The 17541-nt window shown below is 39.3% G+C and overlaps 2 protein-coding genes across 3 annotated transcripts in view; one reads left to right on the top strand and one right to left on the bottom strand.

Annotated features, from left to right (window-relative positions):
* FBXO11 (F-box protein 11) overlaps positions 1-1373 on the top strand; it is a 98826-nt gene extending 97453 nt beyond the window's left edge. Inside the window, exon 23 of the mRNA XM_024753605.1 lies at positions 46-1373. Within this exon, the coding sequence (XP_024609373.1) occupies positions 46-175 (130 nt within the window). The 3' untranslated portion in view covers positions 176-1373. The remainder of the gene's footprint in view (positions 1-45) is intronic.
* Positions 1340-17541, bottom strand: part of MSH6 (mutS homolog 6) — a 17287-nt gene continuing 1085 nt past the window's right edge. The window contains exons 2-10 of one of the 2 annotated variants that reach the window (XM_024753602.1): positions 11699-11898; positions 9306-9475; positions 5507-8051; positions 4029-4294; positions 2853-2970; positions 2469-2558; positions 1907-2061; positions 1628-1827; positions 1340-1510 (exon numbers count right to left, since the gene is read on the bottom strand). In XM_024753602.1, coding sequence (XP_024609370.1) covers positions 1429-1510; positions 1628-1827; positions 1907-2061; positions 2469-2558; positions 2853-2970; positions 4029-4294; positions 5507-8051; positions 9306-9475; positions 11699-11898 — 3826 coding nt within the window. In that variant the 3' untranslated portion in view covers positions 1340-1428. The remainder of the gene's footprint in view (positions 1511-1627; positions 1828-1906; positions 2062-2468; positions 2559-2852; positions 2971-4028; positions 4295-5506; positions 8052-9305; positions 9476-11698; positions 11899-17541) is intronic. The other variant, XM_024753603.1, reaches the window with a different exon arrangement.

The following is a 17541-nucleotide window of genomic DNA, read 5'->3' as shown; positions in this document are numbered from 1 at the left end:
TCCTCCCCTCACTTTCCTAATCTTTGGGTTTTCATTTTGCTTTAGGTTTTTCTGTGACTGTGGTGCTGGAACACTGTCTAATCCTTGTACATTAGCTGGTGAGCCTACACATGATACAGATACACTATATGACTCTGCTCCACCTATAGAATCTAATACATTGCAGCACAACTGAATTCCTTCCCTAAAGAAAAAGTCCTGCCATTCTAACATCATAACTTAAAACATTTTTTTTTGGAAGAAGATTTAAAATATTTGCCCATGCTACAGGAAGAGACTGTATTAAAAATGGATACACAAGGTCAGTTGACACTATGAAGCTCAAGCTACCAAAAAGAAAGTGGCAATATATTGACTCAGGATCTCAAAGCTGGGTGTTTTAGCATTACTGTGTAAAGACTTTTGAAGGGACAGAAGTGAAGAAAATAAGCTGCAATTTTGTACAGATACCAACTTCTGAAAAAAGCTGGTGTTTTTACAACTAGCATTGAATGCAGTCCAATTTGCAGTAGTACTCTTCAACAGACAAGCAGCTTTGTTGCTGCCTTTATGGACGTGGGTACCAAGTGCTTTTGTAATATGGTAAAAATGTGAGCTAGCACTTCTGCATTTCTTTTGATTTTTTTTAACATGTATTCAGATTGAGAAATATGATTTTAATGCTTTAATCTCATGTAGTTTGTTTTTAATTTCAAGCAAAATCTTATTGTACTTGAATGTGCCCTGTTTTGTTAGCACACCTAGACTTGCTGTAACTGTACTCATGTCCCAGTATGTACGTTCTTTCTATGAAAGAGAAAACACTACTCTTAAATTATATCCAGCAATGTTTCTGGTATCCTTTGAGAAAAGTTAAGACTATATTTCTTCCCTTCCCTGTGCAGCATTCAAGATCACCCCTAGACAAAGTGAGTGTTTTAATGAGACTTCCTAGGAAGGGATGCACTGTAAAACAAAAGTATTCTTGTAACTCAGTTTTGTGAAAGGTAAAAACTACTATGTTTTAAAAGTACACTTTAGAAAGTCTCTTCAAAACAGTCCTGTATTTGAACTCTGTTCATAGTTTTTTTTTGAACAGTTTAGACAGACAAATTGCTGGAAATTAAAAGAATTTCCCGCATTAAGCTGAGACAAGTATATATACAGCCCTATACAGTTTCATAGCTCCCCCCTACCCCATTTATGTGTATTGGTGACAGTGGGTATAAACAGCCTGAAAGTGTATGCATGTACCATAACATCTAGACTTAATATATTGTGGAGTATTCAATAACCATTATGTAGAAGGTAGGTAAGAATTAAAAGGGTTTAATTTCCTAGAAAGAAAATGGAAAAATGGTCATTTTTAAAAAATAAAGTTTATTAGATCATAATGTTGTCTGAATTTACCACCTTTGTCAAGAGTGAACTCAAAGCTTCCAATGTAGTCTATAATTCCTCAATCAAAGTCAGCAACTTACGGACAGCTTCAGCATCTACAGTCGACCTTTCACTAGCCAGACAAACTTCCCTTAAAATAAATTTAAAAAAAAGTTGTTTTAGTTTACATTTTGCACAGTGCATCATCCATTCCTTTTACTGTTTTGTTAATCAACTACATGGTAAAATTATATCCAGTTATAATTACCGAAATAATCGCAGTGACTGAGTCATCTTCTCAAATTCTCTTGCTTTTCTATGTCCCTTTTGAATAACCTCCTCTGGAAGATTAGCAAGCCTTGCTGCATTAAAGCCATAGCTTTTAGGACAGGCTCCTTTAATGAATTTATACAGGAAGGTAATAGTCTCCTGGCTGGGATCTTCACATTCATTTTCTACCATGCATGCCTAAAAAAGAAAAATTACATGCTGGCAATGGAAGTACCCATTCAAAAACATAACTTTTGAATAAACAACTTGTACATACCATGTGTCCTAGGCGCACTGCAACATTTTGAGAATAGTCTTCAACTAATGAATGGTAGTGGGTAGAAAACAATGTACGACACTTTATATTCTCAGCAAGTTCTTTAACAACTGCATTTGCTATTGCTGTCCCATCAAATGTTGCAGTACCTCTTCCTATGAAAATAAAATATACATGAACTATGTATTACACAATCTGCCATATTATGTACGAAGAAGGACATACCTCACAAAGGAATGGAAAAAAATGTACTAAAGATCAGTTCAGTATATCCAGAAGCATTCTGTAAACAGGCCCTCTCTAGCTAAGCAGGTCTGCTTGGAGTTCAGGAATACTACTCGAGTACCACTGCACTTCAGAAACTTCCTTTTAGTTCTCTTTAAATAGCCTCATTATCCAATAAATATTCTCATTATCCCTGTAAAATTGCCACCTTAGGGCCAACTGTGGGGTCTATGGACGAATGTGAGTGTATTCATAGTCTTTAAGAGATGTGTCCTTCAGACCATTTTCCAGAAAAATAATTCTTTGTACTAATGTTTTGGAAATTTTAGTATCTTACCTAATTCATCCACAAGCACCAGAGAATGTGCTGTTGCATGTTTAAGTATACTGGCAGTTTCACTCAATTCAACAAAAAATGTACTTTCGCCTACAAAAAAAAAAATCACAAATAGGTGATCATTTTAAGAATCCTATTTTAACAGTAGATTCATCTTTTAGATTCATATCCTTTGAATCTATTATGAACTACCATGATACTAAGAGATTACTTCTAGTATGTTTAAAATTGCATAATGCTTTCAAATGTCTGAAAGCATTCTGCCTTGCGTAACACCAGAAAAAAATAAATAAAACATCCTATTTAAAGGTAGATGTGTTTAACACCTAAAATATAGAAATGAACTGTCAAATAACAGAGCCTTAGGTAGGGAAAAAAACTCACCTGACATTATTCTGTCTGAGGCACCAAGTCTAGTAAACACTCTGTCGATTGGTGTGAGCCTACACACTTCAGCTGGTACATAGCAACCCATCTGGGCCATTACAACCAGTAGGCCGGCCTGTGAAGGAGAAAAAGGGACAAAAAGGTCTTTTATGACTGGTGTTAGAGAACAGAGAGAGATATCTATGTATATCCAGAAGACAGAAGACAGAGATAATAAGCCCTAATAAATCTTTATTAACTAGGAGTAGTCAGGCACTCTAAAAAAATTCTTCACAAACCTAAGTAGGAAAAGTGAGGCTTAGGAAGGAAGGCATGAGGCTTAGGGTCTAACTGGCTTTATTTGAAACCTCAGCACCTATATGCTAACCAACTACACTAGTGATTCTCAACCTAAAACTACTGATGCCCAGAACCAATTCCAGACCAAACACTTTCAGAGGATGAACACACCCCAACTCCCAGGTACTTTTTTGTTGTGCTCTCTAGATGATTTTTGATTTAAAAATGAAAAGGAGGTTGAAAACCACCTTACTACACTATTGCTCCTCTCTAGTTAGCAAATTTGTACAGAAATATAATACAGTGCAGTAGAGTTAGGGGGTCAGCAAACATCTTCTGTCAAGGGCCCAATGTCTGCTACACGTTATTTTCTACAACCCTTTAAAATCTAAATCATATTTAGCTCAGTAGCTAGCTAACCCCTGGCAGGTGGTCAGAAAAATATATTTATTGTCTTCCCTAAAAGTAGTTCCCAACAGTTAACTAGAGGTCATGAATCACTTTCCTGTATGAACAAGTGCAGTGGTTCTTGTATAAGGGTTCCTAGAAATGAACCTAATTTAAGAACAAACATAAAACGTGTATAATTTTCATTCATTATGAATACCTCTGCCTTCACAGGAAATGGATTCAATCAAAGTCAGAGTTCATAAAAAAACTCATGGCCTGAAACCCCCTTCACCTTCTTGATATACTTCCCTTAACATCAGGCAAATATTTGACCAATAAGAATACAGTTCTTAGTTTCATGACTCAAGGAGTTTCCCTTTGCTTCCTAATAAGTCAATGACTGAATTTTATCATATGCTCCTTGGGAAGCGGTGGCCTAAATATGTACCATATTCACTCTTTAAGTGTTACAAATAATTTGGTGTAACAAAACTTCAAGTTTACCTGTCTCATGAGCGTAGACTTGCCCCCCATATTCGGTCCAGTAACAAGCACACAGTAAGCTTTGCCATTTTCTTCCTCTTCCTCACAGCCTATTAGAATGTCATTTGGAATAAAGTCATCACCAAAAAAAGTCTTCGTAATGCAGGGGTGGCGTGATCCTTTAAGGTCTAGAAAGGGAGGAGTATCTTCTTCTGGCAACAGAATTACTGGACGACACATAGGACCATCACCCCCTCGACTGTAGTTGGCCAGGCACAGTAAGACATCTGTTAAAGAGAGGTCAAAAGTGAAGCTTCATCATTTTTGAGGTTTCTTGATAAGCACAAAGGCCCAACTTCTATAAGTCTTCCAGAAATGTTTTTTTAGTGAAGGGGGCATGCTCTACTTGCCCTTTAGACATGGCAGCTTTTTTTCTAAAAGTAAGCACTCTAGTGACATTGTTTTAACTGCACAAAAATAAGTCATCAGCCTAAATGTTTTACATGTCTTATAGCACTTGTACTGAAATGAGAATTAACTTCCAATTTCAAGCCCAAGAAAATATCCCCTCAAAGTAGATTTTAAGTCCTCTAATATCTAAACCAGAGGTATGCCAAAGGAAAGCTAAGATACAACAGAGAGATGCTGTTGTGGTCTCTCCTTGATATAACCATGGAGCTGACACTTCTTAGAAGCAGAATATTCTGACAATAAGCAAAATCTTAAAAGGAAAATATATTGACCAATTTTGAACACTTGAGCTGAGGGATGATTTTACATTACCTACCAAATTGTTTAAAACTGTATTGGCTTAAGTAATAAATGTGGCACACTCAAAAACCATGATAGATACACACACTCAAAAACAGAACAGGATGCCATTTTTTTCTGGACAGTTGTGTTCAGACTAAAATAGTTTTGTTACAAATTTGGGTAAACTATGGTTGCTGCATTTTTACAACAGAAAAAAACCCAAAACTGTAAAACAAGCAAAGGCTCCAAATGACTTGGCCATGAAATTTAAAGAAAAAGGAAATTACTTATGAAGCTGAAAAGGTTACCAAATTACAAATATGTAAATCAGGGCTCTTAGAAATCAACTGTAGAAAAGAAAGTGTGACAACTTGGGCTAAAAGAAAAAGGGAGGATTAAAATCTTTTGAAATGTTCACGTAAAGAGATTCACTGAAATACAAAAAAGAATGCAAGGGTGTAAGGGTGTGTGTGTGTGTGTGTGTGTGTGTGTGTGTATAAAAACAAAAACTGAGTGATAGGTCAAGGGACAGCTTTAAATTAGTGTGACAAAAAATAGCCTAAAAAACAGCATTTATCGAATACTACAAATTCAACTGAAATTTGATTAAAATATATACGTGTCCCTTGAGTTTAGGGATACGAGTCAATGAGGACTTTCCAATGGACTTTCCAATCTTAATATACAATTGGAACACAGGATGTTACTAACCAAAGCTTTAGGAACAAGCCTCTTGAAAACCTTACCCAACACTGCGATGCACTCCACAGCAGCCTGCCAGTCCTTGTAATTTTTATCAAAGTTATAGAACAGTCGCCGCATGCAGTCCTTTAATGATACATCTCTCCGTTCTTCAGCATTTATCAGATTAGCCAACTTTTTCTCAATTGTTTTGGTCCAGTATCGTTTACAGCCCTTCTTGGTAGATTTCAACTCATATTCTTCTGGCAAATTACGGGTGATGAAATTCTCGGGAATTTCCAACTGGTAGCGATTCCTACCAATTCCCCAGTAGACTATGGTCCTACAGCCAATTCTACTACGCTGTTTCTCCAAGTATTCCAGGAGGCTCTGTTCATTTTCTCTTATGTCAGCAAGAGCTTGATCATAATCAGAGTCAAATCCTGCCTTGGGAGTAATCAGTCCAGTCTTTCGAGCCTTTTCATGGTCAAAGGCTGTATCCCATCGGTTTAGTTCTAAAGTCAAATCAGGAAAGCGGCCTTCAGGATTTTTTGCCTGCAGAGTAAGGACCTGCTTAAGGATTTTAGACTTAAAGTCATCAACGACTTCCTCCATAACCCCTATAATTTTACATAGTACTTTGAATCCTTCCAGAGCAGAAAGAAAATCAATAATCTTTTTTTTGCTGTATGTGGTTTCTTCATACATTATAGCCCTGCTATCTGGGTGGTTCTGGCTCTTCAGGGGAGAGCCAACATTATGAATTTTACTCAGTAGCCTCTCAAGGTCTGGAAGCTTCTTTAGAAGGTCTACAACCTCAGAGATTTTGTCAGGCACAACCATTAGGTCTTCTATGGCATCTAGACGATCACTGATAACATAAGGGTTACAGAGTGGGGCACAAAGCCATTGCTTTAGGAGCCGCTTACCGAAGGGAGTATAGCAAGTATCAATCTTGTCTAACAGGGTCCCTTCAGTAGAACCATTTGTTCCATTCAGAAAAATCTCCAAGTTGTTTAATGTCACAGCATCTAGCACCATTCGTTGACTGGCTTTAGCAAATACAGCACCAGGTCCTGTAGCACGGACCATGTCAGAATCCAAGGGAATATATTCTTCAAAATTAGCCATTGATAAAAGCTCCTGATCAATAAGGCATTTTTTGAGGTAGAAGACACAACCACCAAGAGCAGAGAGGGCCAATTCACTCTTCTCTCCCGGTGTCAACCCAACAGAATCAGACTCTGAGGTCATACCTTTAAGCACCTGGGGTAACATCACCCCACTGTCCTCATTTAACTTGTCTGTAAAATACCCTTCTTCAAGGAGAGTTCTCAAAGTTTTGGCTGCATCCCAAAACTGGGAACCTGGTATCAGACCTTCCTGAAGAGAAGAGGACAATGAACCCTTGAGAATCATCTTAGTTTCCACTGAGAGATTTCCTTTCTCAAACAACACTTGTACTGGAGGATAGTGTGCCACTAACGTCCTAAACCTGGAACAATGGCGATCATCTGAAAACTGACCTATGAAGAACTTCCCTAGCGAGGTATCAACAAAACATACTCCATACACTCGAGCGTGGCCAGAAGAATCATCTTCTTTTTCTTTGAGGCTAAGAAGGTATTTACTGTAGTTCTCCGAGGGGTCACCTTCCAGCACACTGTAGGTCTGTGTACCCTTGGTAATGACCCTACAGATCTCCCTCCTCACCACTCTATCATACTTAGATATATGTGCCATCTTACGGCATCGTGCCTCCATCATTTCCGGGGTCTCGGTCTGTTCCACCCGTGCTACTTTATAGCCCTTCTGGACCAGGGAATCTGAATATCGGCCAAATGCAATTTCAGGGAAACCAGAATGGGCCCAGTTGCCTTTCATGAATACCAGCCCTAGTTCACTGACTCCAGTAAGAGCATCCATGTGGTAGAGCTCATAAAACTTCCCCACCTTATAAAATATGACAAGATCAAAGTTCTGAGACTTAATCTGCCACCACTTTCTCATCCCAGGAGTACAGGAATTAAGGAAATCCTCAGGCACATAGAGTGTGGATGCATCAAAATCAGGGTGATCAGGTCGCCTCCTGTGCTTATCTCTTCTCTTCTCCTCCTTAAGCCACTCTAAAGTTTCATGATACCAGATGGTAGGGCGACTACTGTCATCACATCCTCCACTAACGTGGGCTTGGGATTCAGAATTTTGAGGGGCAGAGAAAGCACTCAAAGTATTCTTGGTTTCTGATGAAATGCCAGTTGCTCGTTTGGTGGCCGAGGGCATTTCCTTCCTTGAACTTTTCCTTTTGAGGGAGCCATTACCAGTTATCATTCTCTTCCTCTTCGGAGCAACTTTAACAGGGTTGTCCAGGCCTTCACTGTCACTATCCCCTACTCCACTGCTTATTTCATCACTGCTTCCTTCCTCCTTAGCATCTGGCTTAAATTCCACATCAGAGCCACCAATGTCACTCTCAGAGTCTGATATGACCCTTCGCTTTTTTATCTGGCGGCTACTTCGCCTAGATCCTTGCACCTTTGGCCTCACTTCCTCTTCACTCTCAATTTCATTTTCTTCTTCACTCTTATCTGATGCGTAAGTGGCACCTGCCTGGAAGGCAAAGAGTATTTTAAAACAAAGTAAAATTTGGAAAATGACAATATTGCTGTGGAATCTCTCAATATGCTGCAACTTCATCTATCAAGAGAAGAACCCACCTCCAGAAATACTGTTTTCTTTCTCAAGGGATATCAATTTCAGTTTCACCTAACATTAAAACAAGTACCACAATACAGGATTAAGTGATTCTGTCATAAGAGTTCTATCCTATTCAATACTGATGAAGTCCTTAGGATGACCACACAGCACAAATACCCATAGACGATGTCCTCATTAACAGTCATAGCTGTGGAAAAAACTTTCAGTCTTCTTCTGTTATCTTTCTTCCAGGGTCACCTCTCCTCTTATATTTGGACGTGTTATGAAGTTTACCATTTTATAAATTCTTTAGTATAAAAAAGCAGTAAATCAACCTAGTTCTAGTCCTTGCTTTCCACAAACCAGCTGTACCTTCTTGGGCAAGGCACATTCACTTATTATCATGGGCCTCCCTCATACGTAAAGTAGTATGAGGCTAAATGATTTCTGTAGTTACCATCCAGGTCTAAACATCTGAGTAACGTTAAGATCTCTGGTTTCAACCTCAAAAATAAGATTAGAAACTCTTCTTTCATTTCTCTTAAAATACTCATTATACTAACTTACTTATTGCCTATCTTATCTAGAATAGAATAAAACAAAATCAAACTTACAGATGAATCTTTTTAAGCACACGGCATTAATTTACTAAATTAGAGAATGATGACTATGTTTGTTTCAAATATACCAATTATTTGTTCAATTCCTTAACAAGATTTAATTCACTCAAATAGTGACCATTAATATTTGAAACCAAGGTTGTATTTCAAGGTTACTCAACCTCTATTCTTACCAATACAACAAAAAGTATTAGAGCATAAAACTGGATATTAATTTCCACACCCTCATACAGCAGCTTATTACCAGACACCAGGACCAATTTTATCACCATGTCCTTACTGTCCCTAGCTCTCTATACTGGTTACCAAAATGGTCCTGCCTTTTACAGCATGTGTCTTTCTAGCAGGCTTGAGAACTTAAGTAAAGAGAGGTGCTAGGCTGCTGAGATTCTAAATAATATAACATGACCTACAGTCCAGGAATGTATAGACGTATGCATGTTTGAGTACTAAACAGATATATGGAAAATACCACTCTAATATACCCCTGACCCTTTTTCATCACTCTCCTAACAGAAGTAACAACCGCCTGTTAGCACTGCCCCACCTCCGTCTCTTCTTCCTCCTCTGGTTCTGAGGGCTCATCACACACTGCCAATTCAAGCCTCTTAATCTTGTCTTTATTCAAGGCTTCATCTGCACGTTGCATTGCTCTGAGTATTTCAGGCTTTGAACTGTAGAAATGACCTCCTTTCTGGGCTTCCTTTGACTTCGAACCTAAAAAACATCAATATATTTATTTACAAATAGGAACTGTTGGCTGGATATTTGGCTCAATGTATAACACTTGCCCTAAGGAACAAGAGTGACAACAATCAAGTAAAATTTTTAATCTCCCATTATTTCTGATTGATACAAATAGATTAAAGCCTACAAGGAAGGAATTTTCAGGGGAAAACCACCAGTGAAACTGAAATTACCTATTTTACCTCATTTAAGCTGCCTTAACTGTTGGTCATCCAGGACCACTTAGTCTCTCTTCTATAATGACCTGGGACTGTGACCCGAAACACCTAGGCACACCTCCTCTTCAGGTGAGGCATGAGATGTAAAGGGGGTTTGAGACCCTTTTTAAAAAAACATTACTTAAGGAAGGCAAAAACTACACTATCACTTAAATGAAGCAATGATATTAAAAATAAGTTTGTTCCCAAGGCAGTTAGATAAGATGTTAAAAAAAAAAATCCTACATTTTGGGACAGTTCAGACTTGTAATGTTAAATTTTTTCAAAACAGTAGCATCAAAATGTCTTGCTCTGCTTTAAAGTAAAACTTTTCCTTTATTCATTTCATTTCAAAGAGCTATAGTATCAAATGACATTTCCATCCACTGAGCAAAATTTCTATCCACAAGACCAATGATACAGAATTGTTTTAGTTCTTTTCCAAGAGGCATAACTAGGAATGTCTTTTTCTCTTCTTCTACCTGAATATACCTATAGTTGGAAAATGAACCTGAATTTGTCTAACAGATCCAAATGTTATATTACACCCTTCTTTCTATATACTAAAACTGATGGGACATCCTAAATTTCCATGGAATTAGCAACGTTCATAAGCTGACTAAAACAAAGCTGCAATTTCTCAATTCTCTAAAGAGCTGCACCAAAACTACAAACTGCAACAATCAAAATCATTAAGAGTAGCTCTGAACTTTTCCCAAAGTACCTGCTGCAGCTGTACTTACCTCCCCCACCACCTATCTGGTGTCATCGTCATTCCCCGAAACCTCTGATGCAAACTACAGCTCTAAGACCATGCCCCCCAAAGAAGGCCTACTTTTTTTCATGCATGCCTTTTTGCTGATTTATTCACATACATGTATTGCAACGATATGGATATTTAAAGGGCAGAGAGCAGTATGCACATGGGTTGTTTTATAAAATAATTACAACATAAATGTAAACTTTTTTGATCTCTTTTTAAAGTCCTTTTTTGCCAAAGCTTTGTTTAGAATCTCAAAATTAGTCCTGGAAAAAGACCTCATTTATCATCTGGTCCAACTCTCTCTCTCTCATTATATATATATGCAAACAGAATCAGAAAATAAGATTATACAGCAAATTAGTGGAGAATACTGAACCAAATTCCCTTATTTTCTTTCCATCCTGCATGTCAGATTTCTGTGTGGACTTAACTTTCTTCAGTGTGCCATCCCTGCCCTGCAGGATGATGAAGAGTACTATGACCAAAAGGCATGATTCCCAGAGGTTTCTGGGAAAATGAACATTGTTCTGATTCCAAAACACTGAGTTCAACAATGTCCTAGCCAGGAGAGCCTGAAGATAGTGGAGAAAAACCTGTACATGCTGGACTGTTCAGGCACTGCATGCTGCAGTCATACTGTACATGCACCGTACAATCCAAGAGACTGACAGGGTGCACCCAGCCCAAGTGAAGCTATAAATGCAGGACTGCTGACGTCTGTGATAAATAAGGCCGGGCCTGGGAAGAGAAAGTTAAGGTTCCAGAAATCTGATTTCTGATGTGAACCTCAATGCAGATGTACTCATAAGGTGAGGATTTTGAAGGCCAGGTAGCATGCATCTCCATCTGTCCTAAAGAATGTCACTGATCTATATTCTATGCATCTTGGCTGCATTTTCTTTTGGAACCTTTAAGATGGGAACACTTTAATTTACTCTTTTCATGTCTGAGTATGGCATTTTGGTCCAAATCACGAGATCCAATCATGAAATCATTTTTCCTTTAATGATATGATATTGCTGTAAGTCACTCAGAAGGACGGAAATGCAGCTTAAGACCAGCTGCATCTTATCCTTTTCCCATGCTAGAAGCTTTCACCACACCACTCCTGCAATTTATTCGAGTAAAATATGCTTCATTCCACTGTATGGGAGACACTAACACTCAGACTCATGTGTGCGTGCGTGCTCTCTCTCTCACAAACACACACAATCTGCAGAGTGAATCTTTTACCTGTATATGGCTTTAATAGCCTTCTGCTAACCCAGCCCCTTGTTGGGCTGTCATCAAAAAACTGTACATGAACTCGGGCAGACTTTCCTTTCTCACGGATGAATGTTCCATCAAAAGGGTGGTTGTAAACCAGGCAAGGCCACCAAGGGTAACCCTCCATCTTGGCCCAAACCAAATCACCTGGTGAGAAGTCACAAGAACTGTTGCCAAAAGAAAATACATAATTTGGTTAATATTTTGTTAAGCTACATTAAAGGCAATTACCTACAAAGAAGCAATTTTAAGGAAGGTATCTTTAAGAATCCTTTGAAATTTTCTGGCATTAATATACAGGAACAGAAATTCTAGAATTAATGATTTTTAAAAAACATTTTCAAGTTATTTTTAAAAACATAAACAAATATCACAATGTTTATTAAGACAAACACAAATATAATGGTATTAAGGTTAGAAACTCTCAGAATTATTCAAGCTTTAAAAACTGTGGCAGAATTCTGAGACTACTGATAGCAGGAAAAAGACATAAACTCATTGTACTTGTGATCCAAATTATAATGAGTAACACCTGTACTACACATATGGTACACACAGGAACAGGATCTGACCCAGAGTATTAATACCAAACATACCGACTGTGTAAATTTGCTGCTTATATTCAGTATTATCGACTTTGCTCCAATGTATTCCAAATACTCCAAAAGCTACCTATAGCACACTACTACCCCCACCCTCACCCTAAAAATCTAGCTTTATGGAAAAACTTAGGTCAAGAGATAAGTGCCTGATGTACCCAAAATAGTTGAGTACATAATACCTACAGAATCAACAGGAGATTCAATCTTCACAAAAGCTGATTTAGCCCTAAAGGTTTCCTGAGAAAAGGAGAGGAGGGGAAAGGAGAGGGAGAAGGGTAGCAGTGTCCAGTAACAGACTACAAGAGTCCCTCAGTGATGGAGAGGGACAACAACTGATAAACCCTACTCAAGTACTATATACCAAGATTTTCTAAGCCCGCTTACAGGTTTTCGCTGAATAACTACAAATGTAAAATAAGCACATTACAAAAAGAATATTTTAGACATTTTTGAATCATCAATTGAGGCCACCTTATAAAATCAGGCCCAATCATAAAATTAAAGTATTTCTTTCTTCAAAAAAATGTGAATATGGAGATCCCTATGCTGAACAGTTAGAAAAGAAACCAGAACAGGAGCATGGCTTCAGCTGGTGCTTATATCAAGGGCCTTTAAGGCACATTCTTCTTTCAACTTAGAAATCTATAGCAACCAGCACAACTTTATAATTTTTGCTGTCAAACACCACAAGGCTCATCTTCAAACAGGGAGCTGTGTCTGCACCATTCAGACTTCTTACCTTAAGTGCTTCATCCTTCCTAACATATCCATTAATTAACAGGAGACAAAGACCCTTATCTCCATGCGGAACTGTCAAGCAGGCTTTCCCTTAACTTAGGCAGGTAGCCACTTAACCACAAAGTCTATCACACACTGGTATCAGAAAACCACAAGCTGGGACTTCCCTGGTGGCACAGTGGTTGAGAGTCCGCCTGCAGATGCAGGGGATGTGGGTTCGTGCCCCGGTCTGGGAAGATCCCACACGCCGCAGAGCGGCTGGGCCCGTAAGCCATGGCCGCTGGGCCTGCGCGTCCGGAGCCTGTGCCCCGCAACGGGAAAGGCCACAGCAGTGAGAGGTCTGCATACCGAAAAAAAAAAACAAAAAAAAAGTAAGAGGAAAAGGTGACAGCTCAGAAAAACAAGTGTAAAAGCCTTCATACAATTAAAAATAAGAAATGACTTAAGCTAAATATACAGTGAACAGATCTTTAAGCTTTTGCTTTAAAAATCACATTATTTTTGCTCCCTCTTCAGCCCATTACCTTGGTGTTGATTACTAGTTGTGCCCCAAATTTGTAGGCAAAATTTTTGGCTATCTACTTTTTAAAAAAGAATCAGTAGATAGCAATGTACTGCTAGAATTTGCTCCTATAAACAATATAAGATAGACTGGGTATGTCTTAACAAAAACTTGTGTATGTAAATACAAGTTTCACAAACATGAAACATGCTCTCAAGCCAACTTTAGAAATCAAACTATCAGTGTCTGTATCTACCTCTTAAGGTGGACCATTAGAGCAGAATTCCCCTACCCTCAAACAGCTAATGAGAAAAGAGAAGTAATCAGAGCAATTAATAACAAAGGCTCCCATCATACCTGCCCACCTGTACCTCTGCCCACATACCTGGCTTGCTTTCTTTCAGCTTGCATAACTATGGCACCCATCACTTACGCATTAGGTCTACAGTGACCATATAAATTATCCAAACTGGCCTCTAAAACTATTTCCTAAATAAATTATCATCCAAACTGGCCTCGGAAACTGTTTCCTAAATATTATTAGAAAGGAAGTCTACATAAAATACTAAAAGAAACCAGAGTTCTTCGGAGAGCAGCTTAAGAAGCAGGGACATTGACCATCCTCATCAGAATGAAAAGATGTTTTCAAAAGTTCTGAGGGCAGGGACTTCCCTGGTGGCGCAGTGGTTAAGAATCCGCCTGCCGATGCCGGAGACACGGGTTTGAGCCCTGGTCCGGGAGGAATCCCACATGCCACGGAGCACCTAAGCCCATGCGCCGCAACTACTGAGCCTGCGCTCTAGAGCCTGCGAGCCACAACTACTGAGCCCGTGCGCCACAACTACTGAAGCCCACCCGCCTACAGCCCGTGCTCTGCAACAAGAGAAGCCACCGCAATAAGAAGCCCGCGCACCACAACAAAGAGTAGCCCCTGCTCTCCGCAACTAGAGAAAGCCCGCGTACAGCAACAAGCCCCAACACAACCAAAAATTTTTAAAAACTTCTGAGGGCAATGTTAAAAAGTCATAAAAGGGCTTCCCTGGTGGCACAGTGGTTGAGAGTCCGCCTGCCGATGCAGGGGACACGGGTTCGTGTCCCGGTCCGGGAAGATCCCACATGCCGCGGAGCAGCTGGGCCCGTGAGCCAAGGCCGCTGAGCCTGCGCGTCCGGAGCCTGTGCTCCGCAACGGGAGAGGCCACAACAGTGAGAGGCCCGCGTACCACAAAAAAAATAATAATAATTTAAAAAATCATAAAAGCCAGCTTAAAAGAGGCTCCCACTGACCAAATTATAAGTTCAGCATCTTTTTAAATACCAATTTTAATTATATCGATTAAATCAAATTAGGTCTGTGAAACTGAGTCCACAATGATACTTTTTTAAAAGCTTGAATACTTTTCTTACAATATTATATTAGGTGTGATATTATTTGGAAAATGTATTACTATAGATTTAATTGTATGAAAATTCTCAGGAAAGGCACCTACAACTAGGGCAGATAGTTACCTTTAACTAAAGGCTCTTAGGGAAAAAAAAAACTTGTCAATGTCTGACATACCACTCCTATAAATGAGTACAAGGCATACACTTAAAATTTTTTACTGCCCTCATTTCTCATAATCAACAGATAATTATCACTGAAATGAGACTGTGAAAAATAAACTAGCTAAGACTTGCTTAAAAAACCCAGATTTAGTTGTCAGAAGCCTTGCTCACAGCTCTTTCAATTATGGTCTTAATAAACTACAGAAGAAATAAAGTATTGAGAAGCAGGCCTAGAGTGCATGAACATACATCCTGTAGCCATTTATTGAAACTGATGTCACCTGGACTCCTTCATTTCTCTCATCAACAAAAGTGGAAAAATACTTTTGCATCACACCTGACTGACAAAGTAACTAAGGGGAAAAAAAAAAACAGGCAAAACACTTTAACACTGGAGCACAAGAGAAAACTAAATGACAAATGACCATTTAAAGATGCTCAACTTCTTTTAAAGAGTTCAACGACGCTCATAAAAAGTCCAAATGTCTTTGTAGCCCATTAGCCTGTTGGTGACTGGATCTCTGCATACCTAAGGCTCCTGCCTCCTCTTCATTCTCAATTTGCAGGACCTTCCTCTTCCTGCACCAGCTTCTAAAACTCCCTCACCTCCACAGTAGCCTGGCTAACTTCTTCTCGTCCTCTAGTCTCAGCCTAGAAAGCTGAAAGCCTACCCGGACCCACACATACCCCATCCTCCCCCCAAAGCACACGGAGCTCACCAACTCTGCTCCTGCTCTAGAATTGCCTTTTTGCTTGTCCCATTCACTGTTATATCCAGGATCTACAATGCCCAATACTGTGCCTGCCAGAGTAGATACGTTAACATTTGTTGAATAAAAGCCAAATCTATGTATACAAAAATAAGGTAAAATTCAAAAATTAAGAAAAAAAAGAAAGCCAAATCTATATATACTGAATGGAGAGTTTCTTTAGAAGCCTAGTATCAAATGCCCATCTTTCCTGAATACTTTGGAAGTAGTCCCCATAGTAGGTCGTCAAGTGTAAACAATGTTATGCTTTTACAAGTCTCCTAAATTCGGACCTCAAAAAAACAAAGAGCATATGCTATACAACACATAAAGCACAACCATACAATAAATACTTCCATCCGTTTAGAATGGATGCAGGAAGAATCAAATTCATGTTTAAGTAAACATTATTAACACATTGTGTGCATCTCTCACCATGAAAAATAGTCTGTTACAGAGGATGCACATGTAGGGAAGGAAAAATATTTTCCCCTTTACCCTTCTGAGTTCTTGGTTAAGAGCCCCTGTAATAAAAGATTAACAAGAGGCTTCCCTGGTGGCGCACTGGTTAAGAGTCCGCCTACCGATGCAGGGGACGCGGGTTCCTGCTAAAAAAAAAAAAAAAAAAAAAAGATTAACAAGAAAAAGACAGACAAAAGTTTATTAACATGTATACCTCCCCATAAACGTGGGAGATACTAAGGAAAACTGATTAACTCCTAGAGATGGCCCGAGTCACCATCTTAAAACATCATCTGCAGCTTTATAAAGACAAAAGAAAGGTGGGGTGGCGGGGACAGATAAGGGAGGTTACCAGGAAAAGAACAAAAAACAAGGGTATGGTTGTTATGCAGATTTCAGTCAGTGCCTTCTCCATTTAATAAGTTTCGGATGATTTAGAGTCACTCTTCTCTTCCTAGTTCAGAGAAGGAGACATCCTTACAAATGGAGATTTCCTTTTTAAATGTAAATTTCCCTTACAGAAGAGTAACTTCTATAGCTCTCAGAGCTTCTCCAGTGTCCCCCAGTTTCTCAAAAATTATCAGTTCAAAATAACCTCTATGCCAGAGGCACATTCTGGGGTGGCATATCCTGCTACTCTTCACACAACTACATGAACTGCTTGAGAGGGTCGCTTAAAGGAGAGTAACACTGTAATTCCACGCAGACTTTGAAAAATCTGTATAACACCTAAAACGCAGGACATTGTAAATCAACTACTCAAGTTTCTTATCCTGAATGCGTTTATTTTTCTGTACCACTATTTCTTCATCCTTTCAAATGGCTACCATTACACACTATGCCTAATACAATACCTGGGATACAGTAAATGTGAGCTTTTCAAAATGTCGCCCGCTGCTCCAACAAAGGCCAGCCAAGCCCTGGAACCGCGCTGAACTGCCGAGAAGGCAAGGAAGACACCTCTGGGCAGGCTTCCCTATAATCGTGTCCCTACGTCCCCGCCCAGAGTCAGAGCAAGGCCTTTGGAGGCTCACTCTCAATTCCGGAAAAATTACACAGCCCCAACCTGCCCTGAAATCGCCAGCAAAAGATGCACTATATCAGGGAGTTCCCTGGTGGTCTAGTGGTTAGGATTCCTGGCTGTCACTGCTGGGGCCGGGGTTCAATCCCTGGTCGGGGACTGAGATCCCAAAAGCCCTGGGGAGGGGGGCG

Source organism: Neophocaena asiaeorientalis, unplaced genomic scaffold (assembly GCF_003031525.2).
Source record: "Neophocaena asiaeorientalis asiaeorientalis breed wild unplaced genomic scaffold, Neophocaena_asiaeorientalis_V1.1 scaffold171, whole genome shotgun sequence".
Lineage (NCBI taxonomy): Eukaryota > Metazoa > Chordata > Mammalia > Artiodactyla > Phocoenidae > Neophocaena > Neophocaena asiaeorientalis.
The sequence above is the reverse complement of the archived record's forward strand: the minus strand, read 5'-3'. Positions and strand labels throughout refer to the sequence as shown.